This window comes from Dreissena polymorpha, chromosome 1, assembly GCF_020536995.1.
Source record: "Dreissena polymorpha isolate Duluth1 chromosome 1, UMN_Dpol_1.0, whole genome shotgun sequence".
In the NCBI taxonomy this organism is placed as follows: domain Eukaryota; kingdom Metazoa; phylum Mollusca; class Bivalvia; order Myida; family Dreissenidae; genus Dreissena; species Dreissena polymorpha.
The window spans coordinates 50904451-50925064 of record NC_068355.1 but is presented as its reverse complement, the minus strand read 5'-3'; the positions used below and the strand labels follow the sequence as shown (position 1 = coordinate 50925064).

Genomic DNA, 20614 nt, shown 5'->3' with positions numbered 1-20614 from the left:
GCCATGGCCTTCAGCATCTGACCTAACTTGTTGACACCCAATTGTTGACGCAAGAATCACCGGGATGCAGTGTCATTTGTGCGTATTGCCAGGTAGAAAAGATGCTTTAAAGAAAAATCAGATGGACGCATATCCAAGTACATCTTGTAAATGAACACAGGATTTCTTGGTCCAGACGATTGTTTTCTACGGTCAAAGGGGAGCAACTCGAACTGACTTCTTCAAAGGGGAGCAACAACAACAGAACCTATTTGCATAGTGTTAAATTTACCTAATACTAGGTTTTAATGACAATAAATGACAAAAAACTCGTTTTTTGCTACTTTCCTTTGTTTTAAGGTCATTAAGATTGACAAACATTTGAGATTGTTTTTATTATTGATGCACTTGGCAAATACAGGTGACGAGGTGCGTGGGAAAAAGTAGTCCCGGTTCGGCAGTTGATGACGTCATTTCGTTCCATTGATTATAGCCTTGCCGTTGATTATAGATGAAATTTAATCCACGGGGCTTTAATCAACCGATTTCGCTGTAAAAGTGGGATAAAACCTTTTTTGTGTTATCTTATGGAATATCAAGAATAAATTGAAGAATTAAGACATACTTTAACCTACTTTAAAATGGATTCGCTGCAATGAAAATCATGGTTTCGGAGCGAAACGTTGTTTAACGCCTTCGTGAAACTAAATAAGAACATTTATTTCAGCTATATAATGACCGAGTTTCGATCCGGGTCACTTGGGTCCAAAACTGGTCAAGCAGTAAAAATGGAGAAGAAATCTTGTGAGCATTGTAAGAGACACCTTTATGCCAAATCAACACGAAATTCGGCAGTATCGGGATAAAATAAATCGGGTTTGCTTGGTTGATGACATTTGCTCAATGGAGATACGTCATATATAATTATATATTTGTGTTGTTGTTGGCGGGCAGTCGAACTAAAGGATCGAACCTGAACAGTCGTGTTTTGCATATCAACTCAAAGTACACCATTATACTTTCGTGAAATTGGTGCCGTGAAGCAACAGTTAAATGCCGACGACAGTAGAGAAGTTACTACGCCAGCGGCTAGGTTTGAAGAATATTATTGACCGTTTCGTCAGTAAAATAGAAGAAGCGAGCGATGAATACGATGGCATTCACGTTCAAGCGCTTATCGAGAAATTAGAGGTAAAATTGGCATGTCTGCGAGCCTACAATGAAAAAATTCTCTCGCTCACCGACGCCGACGCAGCGCCAGAGGAGATGGTCGAGGCAGAATAGTACACCTTCGACGTAGAGGTCAAACTACGAAGATACAAGCAGCGTCTACAGTGGCCCAGCATCGGCATCGCAGACGCCGCCGATTTATCATCGCATGCATCCGGTTCCGGCAGTCAGCAGGCATCCGATCCACAACCACCGAACAACCAACGCAGGGTGAATAGCGGCCAGCCAGCACCCGAGCTAAGTACATATAGTACTCATAAATAGCCAAAATTAACACTTCCACGATTTGACGATGATATATTACAATGGAAATCGTTCTGGGATTCCTTCGAATCGTCAATCCATTGCAATGTCAACTTGGCTGATGTGCAGAAATTCAGTTAGTTGAAAGCACAGTTGGAGGGTGCAGCCGCCATGACTATTGGAGGATTTGCACTCACGAATGCGAATTACACGCAGTCGAATTGTTACGTGAAAGGTATGGTCAACATGGCAAAATTGTTCATGCAACCATGCAAGCGTTATTGAAATTGCTATCACCAACTTCCACATTCGCGAGTTTGAGAGGGTTTTACGACCGCATGGAAACGTATATCCGGGGTCTCGAGTCGCTAGGACAACATCAATATATGTATGGTAGCCTATTTGTGCCAGTTGTATTGGAAAAATTGCCAATGGATATACGTAAAAATCTTGCCCGCGTAAACGAGAATAATGCCTGGTTTTTGCAAGATCTACGACGAGCGATTAACAAGGAAATCAACATTCTCGAGATCGGCACCGGAAGTTCCTATGCATTGTCGGAAGTGAACGACTTCAACTCAACAGCATTGTTTCATGCAAGTACGAATGGTCAGAAGACTTCATACACTCCTAATAACAAGTTCGGCAAAAGGAAGACGCAAAATTCTTCAAGAACGTGTGCATTTTGTGAGCAAGAACATTTTAGTTGATAATGTAAAAACTTTCCTGACACTGCTGCCCGAATGAATGTTGTGAAACAGAAACAGCTTTGTTTTAACTGCTTGGGTAAACACCGAGTCACAGAATGCAAGTCAAACGGACGCTGTCAAAACTGCCATCGGAAGCATCACACTTCTATCTGTAAGGAGCTACAAAGAAAACCGGAAGTTGAATCGCCGCAACCGGAAGCCGCCGTATTCTTCTCATCTACAAAGAGGTCGAACGCAGACGTTGTATAAAAGACCGCAATTGCCCCTGTTTCGTCGTCTCACACTACAACGGATGCCGCCATATTATTCGACGAGGGCGCGCAGCGATCCTTTATCACCAGAAGGCTTGCTGACGATCTTCAACTAGAGAGTGATGAAATAGAAACACTTAGCCTGACGGGATTCGGAGGAAGTAATAACACAAGCTTACAGCAACTCGAACGCACGACAGTGTACATAGTATCGAAGAAAAAGAAGTTAAATGTCAGTGTGCTCATCGTCCCCACTATTACGGCTCCCATCAGCACCCCCAAAAATATTCAGATCGACTGCGGAACTTCCGTATCTGCGGGGATTGAAGTTTGCTCATCCCGTTACAGGTGACACGTTAATTGACATTTCATTACTCGTTTGATCTGACCACTATTGGGATATTGTCGAAGATCGTGTTGTTCGAGGGAACGGGCCGACCGCCGTTAAGTCTAAGATTGGTTATTTACTGTCCGGTCCGATGCCCTCCACGTCTCAGGTGCCAACTGATAAGCACATCTTGAACGTACTATCATCGCGCGCCCCAAAGACAGCATATTAGAACGTTTCTGGAGTCTTGAGCGCATGGGTATCTCACCTTGTGAACCTGACCGCAAGTCTGTCGAGTACCTTCAGCAATACCAAGAGACATCTATTGAGTACGACAACGGAAGGTATCATGCCAAACTACCATGGAAGCAAGACCACCCTGCTCTACCAACAAACAACAACATAACCTTGAAGAGAACTGATGGGACTATTCAGAGGTTGCGCAACGAACCGGAAGTGCTTCGGGCATATGGTGACATCATAGCAGAGCAGGAAAGACGTGGCTTCATCGAGCGGGTACCACTTGGTCAAGAGTCAGCTGAACAAGTGCACTACATCCATCATCACCCAGTGAAAAAAGAATCATCAACGACACCCCTACGCATCGTCTACGATTGTAGCTGCCGTCAGTCACGTGATTCACCAAGCTTGAACGACTGCCTGGAATCAACGCCAACGGAATTGAACGAGCTTACTTCGATTCTTGTTCGTTTTCGGTTGAAGCAGTACGCTGTATCCACAGATATAGAGAAAGCTTTTCTGTACGTCGGGCTACACGAAAAGGATCGTGACATGACGAGGTTTTTCTAGCTTGAAAATCCGTTATTTCCAGATAGTCGACTAGTGACATACAGATTTAAAGTAGTGTTGTTTGGTGCAACCTGTTCGCCATTTATTTTGATTGCAACATTACTGAAACATCTTAGAAAGAACATGAATGTGAACGCTGCACACGTCATTGAACGGGACTTGTACGTAGACAACGTAATTTCCAGCTTTAAGAGCGAAAAGGATTTGCTTGAATACTTCACAGAGGCAAGACATTTGATGTCCACAGCTGGAATGAATTTAAGGTCATGGATATCAAACAGCGCATGTCTGAGAACAGCCGCGGAAGAAGAAAACGTTCCGGATACTTGTGACGTCACAAAGGTGCTTGGGCTGAAATGGGATCCCAAGTTAGACACAATAAACTTCGTAGACAAACAGATACCAGTTTTAGAAAAAGTTACGAAGAGAACGGTTTAAAAGTTTTCGTCACAGATATATGACCCGCTTGGACTTCTGAGTCCAGTTGCAGTCCGAGCGAAAATTCTCTTACAAGAGATGTGGAAATAGAAATATAATTGGGACACGCCTCTTCCGCACAGTATACATGCAACATGGTCAGAAATCGCCACAGAAATCTCAACACTGTTGTTCGAGAGACGTCACTGCGCCGCCAGCTCATACAATCTGTTAAAGGAACTGGAAGTGATGCGAAACCGGAAATGCACGTCTTCATAGATGCAAGTAACAAGGCGTATGGCGCAGCGGTATATATCTGCAACAGAATTGAGTCAAGATTGGTGATAGCGAAAAGCAGAGTCACTCCTGTTAAATCACTATCGCTTCCACAGTTAGAATTGATGGCTGCTTTGATCGGAGCGAGACTAGCTACCAACATTCAGTCTTGCACACGACACATATCCTGTTTTGGTCTGACAGCCAGATAGTCCTTCATTAGCTCTCAACGACGAAGAAATTGAATAAATTTGTAGCCAACAGAGTGTCCGAAATAAACACGTTGACCAAAACAAACAGTTGGAAATACTGTCCAACACACGACAACCCCGCAGACCTGCTGACACGTGGGGTATCAGCAAACGTCTTCATGAAAAGCAGCATTTAGCAAACGGGGCCCGCGTGGATAACATACACGAGGAGGTGGCCTATATGGGAGACGGAACTGCTACTTGTCAACACTATTTTAGATGACCACGCCGGAACAGAGATGGTGCCGATTTACGTGCAACAGACAGATATATCTACCGGGTCTTTGCTTAACCTTTAGAGCGTTATCAACATTTCTGACTACAGTTCCTACCGAAGACTCCTGCGCGTGACAGCTCTTGTACAAAGATTTGTCACAAATTGACAACTTCCACACAAAGAACGAATTTACGGAACAGTAAATGCAAATGAACTCCGATGTGCTGAAAAACTGTTACTTCGGCATTGTCAAGCCACATAATACGACGATGAAAAGATAAGTTTGAAATCACGAATGTGTCGCATCCCGCTTGTGAAACAACTTCGTCTGTTTATCGACAGTGACGACATTATTCGATGTGGTGGAAGAATGATAAATTCTCCACTATCGGAGATGACGAAGCGAAGTTCCCGATATTGTAACCAAAAAAACACCACATCACACGGTTGATTGTCAGAGATGCGAACATCACACATCTGCACTCGGGTGTCAACGCAACTGTCGCACATATACGTCATAAGTGTTGGGTTCCAGCGATAAGACAGTGTGTGCAGGCAGTCTTCCGGAAGTGCGTCACTTACGTTAGGTCGATTTCTGTAATAAAATTGTATATACTGTTATCTTAATTCTGAATACATTCTACACTCTAAAACAAAGTGAAATTCATCTTCTAATGTGTTACAAATATGACATATTCTTTCGCCTATAGGAACGGAAGGTTTGGCCCATCGTCCACTTTCTGCTGGCAATCTATGTGAAGAGCATCTCAGTTTAGAAAAACAAATTCGAAATGTTTTAATTGTGCACAAATCAAGAAAAGGATGGAATTTAAAAAATGGCAATGTTTTTTATATAAATTGGCTCTGCTTGAGTTGTTCAATGTCTCATTCCAGTTTTGAATAAAATTATCATTTAATCTTTGTTTAACATTTGAGATGAACGCCTTGTCATTTCCAACATCCTGAAACAACCATGCCTCGTAAAATGCTAAGTTACCAAGCAAGTCTTTAAGCAGTGAACACCAGTTGATTTTATGTGGATGAACATTACAATCATTAACCAACATTAAGTAGACTTTTTTAGTAAACTTATTTTCTGATGTTCTTATTAACTTAATCCAATATTTAATAATGTTAACATATCTAGCAGATTGACAATTAAGACGACCAAGTTCGCCATATGCAAAATCATTTTGCGTACATCTTTTTACACCAAGTATTTGTTTACAAAATTGCATATGAACACGTCCAATAGACATACCACTAGAAAAGCCCCAAACTTCACTGCCGAAGTTCAAAATTGGCATTATAAGTCTATCAAAAAGATTTAATCTGTGGCTCACAATAAGATCAGTAAATGTATGTAAATATTTATTCATTTTTAAAATAGCTTTTAATTCTTGTCCTGAAAGCGTAGTTTGTGCTTCCGAAAAGGAACCTCCAGGTGTAAAAACGATACCGAGATATTTAACTTATTTTCAATAGCAACCCGTTAACCGTTATCGTAAAAATGTTTAGAGGTTTGTCGTCCACCTTTTCTGAAAATCATGATTTTTGTTTTTTTCAGTGTTTACAATAAGTTTCCAGCGCTGACAATAATATTGAAGTAAATCTAATCCTTTTTGTAATTCTTTTGCTGTGTTACCGAAAATAATCATATCATCAGCATAAAGTAAAAGGAACATTTTAAAGGTATTAACATCAATACCTTCTATTCCTTTAATGTAAAATTCTGACTCTAAATCATTGAAATACATTGAAAATAAAAACGGGGACAAACATTCACACTGTCTCACTCCAAGCATGCATTCGTAACTATCACTGTTTTCGTTACAATGTTTGACTGTGTACTTAATCGCATTATACATCGACCTCATGATATCAAGAATTGGACCACGAGTACCTAACTTTATCAATTTATACAATAAATTATCCCTTACGACGTAGTCAAATGACTTAGTAAAATTTATAAAGCACAAAAACAACTGTTAACCATGATATAAAATGTGAGATATGAGTCCATGTAAAACAAAACTATTATCAATTGTGCTCATTTGGGACCTGAATCCCGCCTGTGCTTCTATATAATTATAATTACAGTAATTTTCTGCCCAAACAGATAATCTATTATTTAATATTTTGGTAAATAATTTTCCTAGTGTGCTGATAAGTGTAATACCTCGATAATTATTGACATCGTTAACACTGCTTTTCTTGTGTAAAGGAATCACGAGACCACCATGCCGTAGGAAAATACCCTAACATAAATATTTTATTAAATAGCGCATGTAAATACGGCGTAAGTATACTTTTTCCGTGTATACAAAAATCATTTAAATATAAATCGGGGCCTGACCTCTTGTTCGGGCTTATTTCTGAAATTGCCTTGTTAAAATTTCTTGTATTGATATGGGAATATTTCATTCCTCAAACATAATATCCAACTCATTTTGTTACTACCTTTCAACAAAGTTCACAACGTCTTCATCAGGTGAAAAAACATGCTATCTGGGTTGTTAATACTTTTAAAATAATTCGCAAATACATCCATGGTTATATTTGATGTTTGTAAACCAGCTGACTGTTTTAGCATTTTCCAATACAATTTTGTATTTTTAAACCTGGCCTCTAGCCTTTTCTTGGTTTGATTATGATCATATTTTAGTTTAGCTTGCTTAATACAATTCTTATATTCAGTCCTACTATTAATTAACAACGACCTATATTCATCTGTTTTATTTGTTCTATATAAATTTAAATGATTATAAAAGGTCGATCTTTTTTCAGAGCATTCAGAAGTAAACCATCTATTGTTACGACTTGAACCCCCATAATTTGCATTTTGTATTTTCAGTTTTCGATTGAATAACGGTTACACAACTTGATCAATAATACCACTAAATTGTAAAATACTTGAATCTATATCATTTACAGAACTGCAACTACTAACATCATTTTGCCATGCATTCATTTGATCAATAACATAAGCAGATGACAATACTTCTGTGTAACTATCCTTATTTACACTATTTCAAACATATTTATATGACTGATTCTGTTCAACTTTTATAAATGAACTACTATTATCAGGCATATTAAAAGACAATGAAAAATCTAGCAAATAATGATCAGATAAAATATTTGGATAATGTACACAAAATTTATTTATATATTGAAATAAATATGGCATAGTTAAAACATAATCAACAACGCTTGATCCAGATGTACCAACATATGTATATTTACCGGGCACATCTTTATCAATGCGACCGTTGACTATACGCAAACCGGTTTGTTTACACAAATCAAGAAGCATTAAACCAGTATTATTAACCCGCCCTTTATCTTGCGAGAAGCGCGGAATACATACGTCAGGGATATAATCGTCTGGCAAAAAAATCGATATTATTTATGTTTTCATTTTCAACAAAATCAGGCAGATCTGAAGTATGAGAGTTTAAATCACAACACACAATTAAATTAAGCTCTTTTGCGGTTTTGGGTTAAAGATCAACAATTAATTCTAACAATCTCTCAAATGTATGGCTTTCTATCATTGCTTGGCGAGAACTTCCTTCTGGTACAACATAACAAAAGACATATATATAAATCATCAGATAAATTAACTTTTGATGCCTCAATTTTAACACATATAATATCATCTTGTGATTTAAAAACCAAAGTATCTTTACCTACAATGCATTCCTTATGTAAACAATTATTCCACCCGAAGATCGCTTACTAGTTTTCAAATTTTCATACCGATTCAATTCAAAATATTCAAACCCATCAAAATGTAAATCGGTTAGATCCTGTGCCAATGTTTCAGTTAACAGTACAATATCGCGAGAATCAAAGATACTAATAAGTTCATTCAGGTATTGATTGTATTTTGAATGAATATTTTCTTGAATGCAGTGATTTTTTGTCAGCACATTTGTGCGATGTTTTTAACGCTATTCTTGTATCGGGCTTTTTTCCCGTTAAAGGGATCTTTTCACGCTTTGGTAAATTGACAAAATTGAAAAAAGTTGTTTCAGATTCGTAAGTTTTCGTTTTAGTTATGATATTTGTGAGGAAACAGTAATACTGAACATTAACCATGCTCTAATATAGCCATTATATGCATCTTTTGACGATTTTAAAACCTAAAAATTATAAAGCGTTGCAACGCGAAACGATTGAATAATTTGGAGAGTTCTGTTTTTGTCGTTAAATTTTGTGAAACTACGAAGATTGCTTATATAAGGTATAAAATACGTCAGGAATGTGTACTCGGCGGAATAGCTCAGTAAGCTAAAGCGTTTTTACTTCAGGACTCTGGCAGGACTCCAGGGGTCACTGGTTCGAAACCTGCTCCGGGCAATGTTCTTTTCCTTTTTTTTATTTTTTTTCTTGATTTTTTACTGGAGCTTTTATGATCCAATGTTTACATTTATCAATATAAAGCATTTAATGAATACGTTAAAAAATGCCAAAATCTGTGAAAAGGCCCCTTTAAATGGACAGAAGGCGTTATATTCCCTTTGCATAAAAATGGTGTTGTTAATGATGTAAATAACTATATAGGGAATACTTTAGTTAGTTGCTTTTCAAAATTATTTGCTACGATCCTAAACAAGCGCATTGAAACGTTTTGCAACGAAAACACTATTATTTCGGATGCGCAGTTCGGATAGGAAAGGATATTCAACTGTTGATGCTATTTATATCTTAATGTCGATTGTTAAAAATTATTTAAATGACAATAAACGTTTGTATGTTATATACGTCGATATGTTCAAATGTTTTGATAGTATATACCGCAATGCATTATGGTTGAAAATGTTTAAGTCTGGTATACAAGGTAAATTGCTTAGAATAGTGAAGGATATGTATGCGAGTGTTAAGTCGCGTGTTAAATCATGTTCATCTTATTCAGATTATTTTAGTTATGCGGTTGGACTGAGGCAAGGTGAAGACATGTCGCCAATTTTGTTTTCTTTATTTGTTGAAGATCTTGAACTGTACTTACAAGACAACATTTACTCTGTTTTGAGTATAGATGATATTACGATGATTTTACTATTATTTGCTGATGACATGGCCATTTTAGGCAAGTCACCTGCTGAAGTCCAGTCACATTTAGATAGATTGTATTTATACTGCAATTCTTGGGGTTTAAATGTAAACACTGCTAAAACGAAAATTATGGTGTTTCGGAAGAGAGGAGGTTTAAAAAAATGGGCATACAATGGTAATGTTATTGAAGTTGTTGATAACTTTAACTATTTAGGAAAAGTACTAAACTATACTGGAAGTTTTAAATTAAACCAAGAACATTTGGTTGGTAAAGCCCTTAAAGCCACGAATACGTTGTTGATAAAATGTCATCACTTCGATATTAAACCAATAATAGTATGTCAGCTGTTTGACTCCTTTGTGGGTTACATATTAAATTATTCCGCAGAAGTATGGGGTTTTAACAAGTCAGATGACATTGAACGCATACATTTAAAATTTTGCAAACGATTACTTCAGGTTAAAATAAATACATGTAATGTTGCTGTTTATGGAGAATTAGGTAGATATCCATTGTATGTAAATAGGTTTGTAAAAATGATAAAATATTGGTTTAAAATTCTAACCAGTGAAAATATTATTATGCAAATTGTTTACAAACAAGCTTTAAACAATTGTAATAAAGGTTTTACAAATTGGGTCATACATGTCAAAAACATGTTAAATAATTAACGATTTGGTTATGTATTTGAAAATCCAAATGTTGTGCAAATAAATAGTTTTGTTAGAGAATTCAAATGTAGACTTGTTGAAAATTTTAGACAAGAGTGGTATGGTAAACTGAATAGCAGTCCTGTATTAGATATGTATAAAGTTTTTAAAACCTCTTTTGAATATGAAGAATATTTAGACTTACTTCCTAGACGTCTGCGTTTATTTTTTGTAAGAATAAGAGTCTCTGCACACCCGTTGAGAATTCAAACTGGCAGATATGCCCAACACAATATCCCACGTTATGAACGATATTGTTTATGTTGTAATGACACTGATTTAGAGGACGAATATCATTGCATATGCATATGACGATGTTACATTGATTTAAGAAAAAAATATATAAGTAATACATTTTATATTAACCCATCTGTATATAAATTCCACAAATTATTAGTTTCTTGTGATAGATTAGTAATTTCCAATGTATGCAAATATATTAAAGAAGCTCTAGTTGTAAGAAATACAATCCTAAATAATACTGTTGAATAGATTTCACCACCCCTCGAAAGAACTTATGTGTTCTTACCATATATTATGTTGATTTGTATTGACTTTATGTTATATAATGTTATGTTATTATTCGCATTCACTTGACAGAATATGATGTCCTCGATAGAACTTATGTGTTCGTACCATAAATTATGTTTATTTGTATTGACTTTATGTTACATAATGTTATGTTATTATTCGCATTCACGTGACAGAATATGATGTGTATTTTTAGTATAAAGACGATGTACTATTGTATAAGTCTGAATAAACTATGTCTGTCTGTCTGTCTGTCTGTCTGTCTGTCTGTCTGTCTGTCTGTCTGTCTGTCTGTCTGTCTGTCTGTCTGTCTGTCTGTCTGTCTGTCTGTCTGTCTGTCTGTCTGTCTGTCTGTCTGTCTGTCTGTCTGTCTGTCTGTCTGTCTGTCTGTCTGTCTGTCTGTCTGTCTGTCTGTCTGTCTGTCTGTCTGTCTGTCTGTCTGTCTGTCTGTCTGACATTGTTGTGATGGACTGTTTTTAAATTGTTGAATAAAAGGATCGAAACTGAACAGTCGTGTTTTTCATATCAACTCAAAGTGAAACCTTCGTGAAAGTTTGCAATGTTGTAAACTTTATAAAGCTTGTGAACACTCAAGCTTCAGCATTTTTCTTTTTAATCTTCCTAACGCCAGTTGATGTATTCTCATGATATATGGACAGAGTTTGAAATTTGGTATTGATTTGTTAAATTCATTGAACTGCAATAAAAAAACTCTGAAGTTATCGTTCTTTTTTAATCATATTACACATTTCCAATAATTTAGACAAAAATTAAAAAACAAAAACACGAGAACCATTATAACAAGAAAGAGGATACATCAGTTGGTGCACTGGTAATGACGTGCCGTCCTGACAGAACAGTTATTTACCTTTAGGCATTTTTATGGAATCAATGAAACATGAATGTATTTAAGATTTATCCTAATTAAATAGGCAATCTTTAACTCGTCATATCGTTATTTTATATAAAATATTGTACTTAATGCTTGTTCAAATTCCATATTGTATAAAATTATTTAAACTGTATGGCCTTTTGTTCTAGCGAATTCTATGGTTCATGAAGTGAAAGGATTCCGCAATCAACCGTTTAACCTGATTTAATTTAAAAAAAGCTTTGAGTTACATTATACATATTATTTTATTTCTTAAAGATCGATTTCTTTCAAACACAGTATATGCTCACGACGAAGATTATTTTGGATGACGATATTAGGACATTGCATATTAAATAAATATTACTGGAAAAGACCAAACATGATAAACTGTATTGTATTAATGCAATCGGATAATATAAGTACCAACATAAACTTAGCTATATATGTGAATAAAGCATTTAGTCAGAGAAACCTGTATAAATATTATTATGATTAATTGTATATAATTCATTACTCAAACTTGACGTTTCGCTCTCTTGTAGATTCGTCTTTGTTGTTTTCGATGTTTATCGTTATAGCATAATTTGTTATATAGATTCTAAATGCTGTTATTAAAAAAATTGTCATAGACCATTTTTCATGTATTGATATTTCATTTTAAAACTGATGAAACTCAATACTGATCACATGTCATGCCTTTATATACACTTGGTCACTTTTCTAACGCAACACTTTTCAAACTTGAATATCTCAGTCATGATTAAAAAATATATATTTATAATTTTACATGTGATCATTTGACTATATTCTGTGCAAGATTACGATAAAATCTTTCATCTGTGACAAGCAGGCGTTTTTTTCTTGTGGGCTAGGTGTGGTTTCATCTTTTAGCACGTTAGAATTTTAAAACGTGATATGATTCTAATTTTATTTCAATTGCTTCATTTTAGGTGGGTTGATACACCAGGAAAACATTAAATTAATTTAAAAATCAATATGTCTCGTATTAAATTTCAGGAGCGCAACAGCGCGTCGGCATGTTGCAGGCTACCTTACCCACTTGCTGAAGCATCCGATCGTTATGGATGAATGATTTCATCGTTTGCTTGTACATATTGTAGTTAAATGATCAAATGTGCAATTTTAAATCAAAATATTTACTCATACCTAAGATATCTAAGTTAGAAAAATGCTGCGTTCGAAAAGTCATCAAGTGAAGTACAGCGCGCTATTTAATTTCAATTTCATTATTCTAGGTTGGTTTTTACACCAGGAAAACATAACATTAATAAGAAAAACAATATGGCGCGTAGGAGCGCAATGTTACAAGCCGGTCTGTCATTAAGACGTGTAAGTGTATGTGTTTTACATTTCACATTATTATTTTACGTTTTGCAAATTTTACTTTTTCAAAGATTTTTTAAATTTGATATGTTTGATATTTTATCGTTGAGTAATTTCAATTAAATTTACTGGGATTATTAGATATGTATTGAATTAGCCTGAGTCCAAATTTCAACAAAATCCGTTCAAAAATAAGGGAGCTGTATTAATTTGAATACGTGTTGCGATAGAAAAGTCTCCAAGCGTATATTACTATGTTTTGATCATGAATACTCATGTACTGTATGTCTATTGTATATATTGAATAATCCAATAAACCATATTCGAATAAGTTTGTATGCAGATGTTTTCTTTCGAGTGGTATAATGTGGCTTAACGCAACTATCCAACGCACGTTAAATTATGATTGCGTATTTGTAACAATCGTAAATTCATATAAATTCGCATATGTTGTCGCTCTTTGAATGTTTTTTAAATTAACAATTCGTAAAGAGACTTTACGATATTCTGTATGATTTGTCTATCCTAGTGATATCTTGTAATGGGCGCATTCAAATGACAGAATAACTACTATGTGGTTATGTCTCAATTCGACTCGATTTCGTTTACAAAAATTAAAACTAAATAGGTTGAACACTCGGATTCAATCATTTTTAATCAACACATATTGATTTTGTGCATACATTGGTCGCATGTTTTAATCAATAAATAATTTTACATTAATAACGTAATTATATTGATTGTGTGGATGTGTATATGTGTCATATATTAAAATGTATTAAAAAATACAAATATTGGAAATACATATGTACTGCTTTTGATTAAACATATGTAAGAATACAATGCATACGTATTAAGAGACTTGTCTTTATGCGACAGAAATTGTTCGTTTTATAACAACTAGAGATTTAAAGAAAAAAATTAAACAGATTTACGAACTATTAAGAGTTTTCGTAACCGACTATCACACTTGGTCGTAAACAACTGGGTGATAGATACGTCGAACGAGACGTTGCGTTTGTAGAATTTTGGATAATAGGTAATATGTCTCAAAATGCACATTTTCTCAACTTACGAGTGTTCTATATGCCGGTTTACACGCATACGCTTGGAATTGAACTTTCCAAAGTGTTAACAATAGTTCTATTTTTGTTTTGTTTTGGGACGTATGGTGGTATTTTTATTTTGAATTGTAGTAAAGGAAATTGGTCAATGTCATGTGCAGGGCCCGTTGATAACATAAGCCACGTTCTGAGAAAACCGAGCTTAATGCATGTGCGTTAAGTGTGACGACACTTTACGCTTTTAAACATTGTGCGTTGAACTGAGGTCTGATTTGAAATAAAATTCCATGTCGGTGAAAAGTGTTGTCCTTGATTAGCCTGTTCGTATTGCACAGGAGAATCTGAAACAGCACTTCACGGACAAGCTTTAAGCTTCATTTCCCCAAAACTAGGCTCATGTTGCTGGTGGTCAGTCCTCTGCGCTCTTATCAGTCTTTATGTTGTAGATGCTCATTTTCAATGATTAAACAAGTGTGTTGTCATTCTTTACCATTATTAAATTTACACTATGTATGGTACATTAGTTGAATATGAACATTTCACAAAATAAAAACATCGCCATATTTAGTATGATGTTTAGTTTTCTTTATTACCGTAAAATCCTTTTAATTGCAGTACATATCAGTAACTTTGACACCAATGATTATATAGTATATACCGGTAACTCAATTACATGTGTTGAGATAAATAAATAATGCTCACACTAAATATTGGAAAACACATGCCGATGATGGAATACAAGATTAGTTAAAGGGATCTTTTCACGCTTTGGTAAATTGACAAAATTGAAAAAAGTTGTTTCAGATTCGTAAGTTTTCGTTTTAGTTATGATATTTGTGAGGAAACAGTAATACTGAACATTAACCATGCTCTAATATAGCCATTATGTGCATCTTTTGACGATTTTAAAACCTAAAAATTATAAAGCGTTGCAACGCGAAACGATTGAATAATTTGGAGAGTTCTGTTTTTGTCGTTAAATTTTGTGAAACTACGAAGATTGCTTATATAAGGTATAAAATACGTCCCGTATGTGTACTCGGCGGAATAGCTCAGTAGGCTAAAGCGTTTTTACTTCAGGACTCTGGCAGGACTCCAGGGGTCACTGGTTCGAAATCTGCTCCGGGCAATGTTCTTATCCTTTTTATATTTTTTTTCTTGATTTTTTACTGGAGCTTTTACGATCCAATGTTTACATTTATCAATATAAAGCATTTAATGAATAAGTTAAAAAAATGCCAAAATCTGTGAAAACGCCCCTTTAAAAGTTCAAGTATAAAATCAAATTTGACTTGTATTTTTTGCGCGCTCTTCATATTAATTCGGCTTACAAATGATGAACTGGTGATTGTGGTCGTAGAAATAGGACCACCATCTTCTCAACGATTTGGCCTTGACTGGAGGGGTGCAAGGCGAGGCGTCGATGTTGAACTTAATGTCAAGGTCGTTCAAGCCAGGAACGAACCAGTCAGACCACCCTCCGGCAAACCACTGGATCTTGTAAGCGATGATGCGACCTTTCTCAACGATATGGTCCGCCATGTCAAGACCCGCATGCCAGCGACAATCATATGTCGGTGAACGTGGTCCAACCAGTGTGCATTTAGGCTGCATAATAAGATAATATTATTTATTAATAAACATTATCTACCGAAGTTACATTCGTATCTATGTTTTAAATAAATAGAAATTTGTTTCCAGCGTTTTTATAGCAAAAAATATGAGTTCACGAGTGAAACAATATATACTATGACAACGAGTGACATACATATTACAATATTTATCGAAAGCAACACTTTGTCATTGTATTATAAGCAAGAAAACAAAATAAATACTAAAGAGAAGCGCCACATTTACGTCTGTGTATATTATGACGTAAATAAAAGGTCATCATAAATGGACTCAACCGTTTTTGTCAGAAGGATTGTGGGAGAAGAAAGTGCCTTTGTTAGTGAGTCTTGTAGCGAGCTAAATAATTGTCTTGTTAATAAATCTCATGCATGTAAATATTCATCTTTGATTTGTTAACATGTATATAAGAATGTTAAGGGGCTTTTAATCGTTTATCTCCTTAAATCAATTAATATTTCGCAGTAGATGCCCATACAACATCAGACTCGCTAATTTCAGTTTTGGTAAATTGTAGGCTTAGTAAAGAAGGTCATTCAATACTTTAATTTTAATTATTATGTCATTGTTAATACAAGATATCGTATTTATTTTCAATACAATGATACCAAAATAAATAAATAAAGAAGGGCGCTCAGAAAAGTATACAGTAAATATCACAATTTTGAAATCTATCAGTATAAAATGACCATTAATATTTCGCATATGTAAGGTCGTTTGTTTAACAACAACGTTAGAAAACGATTTGGTAGAACAAAATTGTCTAGTTTAAAACTATTGACAATAGTTGATAAAACGGAGACATGGCAAATTGTACCGATAATTTTCATTTTGAGTATAAACCTGTGTTCATGTAAAGAATTTAACCGCACACAACTTAAGAAGATAAATAAACGAACATGGTTTGAACTGTACTGAACTGGAACATCTTAACACTTGCAATATGTTCTGTATTAGTGTAAATATTTTAGTTCAATATTGTTATTAGTAATATTGATCCATATATACGATTTGACTTTCAGCGGATGCGTATGCTTAAAAAGTAGTATGATCAATAAACGCTATCGCTCAGTGCAACTAAGCTGAGTGAAAAGTCGCGTCGTTACGTTATTCGCACGGACTCTAGATGAGACGGATATGAAACGGGACCGTATCGGCAAATAGCTTGTCGATACTTTGTTACGTAACCAGTAGCTATCGATTAGCGTACATCGAAGCGCCGAAGTTATACATTTTGATGTACCCACTCACGTCTTTTTTTTAAATCATACTTTCATTTCTCGGCCGATTTTGACAAATTATATATCATTAGAAAGCCTACGTTACGTTGTTTTCAGATATATAAATATAAATTATGTTTGTCTTATGATTTGGGCAGCCCGGCGAGTTATAACTTTAACTTTTGCAAATATCACACCATTTTAGAATCTAGAATTACGGTTTTTATGGAATATATTGAAATATTTTGTTCACGAAACATATCAATGAAGCTAATTATTTATGAAGCTTAATAAATTAACGATTTCAGCTCTTGTTTATAACACAGACAGGGTGTTAATTTTATTACGAGACAGCGTATATAGCGGACCCTCTTGATATTTTTTGGCCGGGATTTTCAAGAATCTTTAAATAATTGTAATTAATTAATAATTCAAGGTAAATAACCTTTCATATAATAATACATAATAAACTCTTTGAAAATAAACAACAAACGATGAATGTTTTGACACCCATTTTATTTGAAGTATGCAAAGCCGAAAAATATCAAGAGGGTCCGCTATATACGCTGTCTCGTAATAAAATTAACACCCTGTCTGTGTTATAAACAAGAGCTGGTTGGGAGCGTGCCATTAATGGGTATTACAATCAAGCACTCACGCCCCTGATGAGGCTTAATCAAGGTGTCAAAGCTTCAAACAATGACCTAATTTTGTATTAATTCCAAGTGAAAGACAACTAAAATCAAGAATGATTATAACAAACATGTAATATGGAGTAAAAACAATCTACCTTTGTCAAACTGAACAAGATCTGTTACTCTTTACCAATAGCAATAATGCTCTCCGATTCAGATGCAATCGATGAAATAAGCATGATGAAACAAATGAAATATTTACCATTCACTCTTTCGTATTCGTGCTTGGAAATCATATGACCCCGAAAACGAGACATTGTCTTGTAAGATTTGGGGCACTCTGTACACTGGTAGACACCCACTGATTCGATTGCTTTTGTCACTTTTACTTTCTTACACGTTTTAACATTCTCAGAATCATCACCGCTACATGTGTAATCACCTCACAATTCGTCTAAATCTAAGTCGTCATCATCCCAGTGAAAAAAATCCGATTTTGAATAGTTGGACATGTTGCACTGATGTCAAAATACGAAATGATCTGCGTAACACCGACCGTGATTTTCAAGAATCTCTAAATAAGTTTAATTAATTGATAATTTAAGGTACATCATATCATTATACATAATAACCTCTTTGATAATAAACAACAAACGAATGTTTTTCACACCCATTTTATTTGAAGTGTGCAAAGCCGAAAATATCAAGAGGGTCCGCTATATACGAGGTCTCATATATATAAACAAGAGTTGAAATCGTTAACTTATTAAGCTTCATCAATAGTAAGATTTATTGATATGTTTCGTGAACAATATATTCGATAAAAAAAATATAATAATCCTGGCAACGGAAATTTAATGGTCTGTATCTAAACAAAAGCATGATCGCCAAGACCGTAGCATCGGTTCGGAGCGTTATGACCGCGAGCTACTTTCGTACAAAGTCATTCCTGATTTACTTTCATTTTTAAACCCATTTTTTTGCTATCGTATACAGAATTCTATTCTCCTAAGCAAGATGTAGTTTTAAGAACTGAACTCCTAATATAAACGTTACAAATCGGTATTAAGTACGACCATGTTTACCGTAAATATAGATTCTAAAACGGTATGATATTTGCAAAAGTTAAAGTTATAAATCGCCGGGCTGCCCAAATTAGAAGTAAAACTTCATATATATTAATATATCTGAAAACTACGAAATGTAGGCTTTCTAATGATATATAATTTGTCAAAATCGGCCGAGAAATAAAAGTAAAATTAGAAAAAAGACGTCTGTGGGTACATCAAAATGTATAACTTCGGCGCTTCGATTTACGCTATAAAAAGAGGCCTTTTCACGTTTTGGTAAAATGACAAAATGTAAAAAAATAGTTTCAGATTCACAAATTTTCGTTTTAGTTATGATATTTGTAAGGAAACACTAATTCTGAACATTTGCCATGCTCTTAAATAGCCATTATATACATCTGTTGACGATTGAATACCTGAAAATTATAAAGCGTTGCAACGCGAAACGAATAATTTGGAGAGTTTTGTTGTTTTTGTTATATTTAGTGAAACTACGAGGATTGCTTATATAAAGTATAAAATACGTGATGCATTTTATGAGCACGAATGGCCGAGTGGTCTAAGTAGTAGATGTTTACTCCAGGACTCAAAGGGTCAGTTGTTCGAGCCCTGTTGAGGGTTACTTTTTTTTCTTTTTCAAATTTTATTCTTGATTTTTTACTGGAGTGTTTTAGATCCAATGTTTATATTTATCAATATAAAGCATTTAATGATAAACTTCAATACATGCCAAAATCTGTAAAAAGGCCCCTTTTAACTGGTTACTTTAGGTATGGTCTCATATAATCACCTATGTAATTTGCAAAAAAACAAACGAAGTCTAACAAGTTCTATTTCGGTTAAACAACTTCAGAAAGTAATGGTCATACAATAATCTCTAAATCAATTCAACGACATTACTGCATTTTGACTGAACTACACTTGGGCTAGACAAAAAAATACAACTGCAAAGTTAACAAAACATAACAAGAAATCTACCTGAGATGTCGAGTCGTAAATCACAAGATCAGATCCCACAGCGATAGCTACGAAAGCAACGAAAAACACAGCAACAACCTTCATTCTGATGTTGATCATCAGCTAAGACTATTTCCGAAATGAAGACGCGTGTCTAATATATACCCGCTCTGATTTCATGACGCGTCTCTCGTAACCTGTATTTTCGATTAAACAGAACATGAATCACTTCGAAAAAATATTAAAAATTGCAAAACATTGTCAATATCTTGAAGGCTGAACCAATAGTAAGCTACCGTTTTACAGTGACTACGTGAGATAGACCATAAACATGTTTTTCAAAATAACACGTAACCAATGAAATGTAAGCAGTTAATAAAATTTCATTTAGGAAGTGTTGATTTGGTTTAACAATCAACCAATAGATGATTATTCATGATGCTGTTTGCTAGCTCATAAAGATTATAAAAGATTGTGAAAAACGGTTCAAAGCATATTATAGCTCATAAATATGGTATCTTGTATTTTATGACATCGAACACTTACGCAAATACCACAAACGTATTGATATACCACCCTTCGAGGGTACAAAGCGCTGATCTCTTGAATTAAATTATATAGAAAAATATATCACGAACGCTTTAAATATGTGATTATATTATTAAACACAAAACTAAGACTTCATGAGTGTATATGGAATACATGTATACTATTCACAATTTGCTAAGTATCACTTGTTATAGTATGTGTAATTTGAAGTTCAACCTAGCTATATTCAGCCAGCGTCACACATCAATGATAGATCA

The 20614-nt window shown here is 34.9% G+C and overlaps 2 protein-coding genes across 2 annotated transcripts; one reads left to right on the top strand and one right to left on the bottom strand.

The window, feature by feature from the left end:
* The first annotated feature begins 2996 nt into the window (after window positions 1–2996).
* LOC127873583 (uncharacterized) lies at window positions 2997–3551 on the top strand. The gene has a single exon (XM_052417485.1). It carries the CDS (start codon window positions 2997–2999, stop codon window positions 3549–3551), a length of 555 nt encoding a protein of 184 aa, XP_052273445.1.
* Window positions 3552–15238: 11687 nt separating this feature from the next.
* On the bottom strand, window positions 15239–20023 carry LOC127880510 (uncharacterized). The gene is made up of 2 exons (XM_052427823.1): window positions 19830–20023; window positions 15239–15905 (listed from the first exon to the last, which is right to left on the bottom strand). Exons 1-2 carry the CDS (start codon window positions 19926–19928, stop codon window positions 15615–15617), a joined length of 390 nt encoding a protein of 129 aa, XP_052283783.1. The 5' UTR covers window positions 19929–20023; the 3' UTR covers window positions 15239–15614.
* Window positions 20024–20614: the final 591 nt, after the last annotated feature.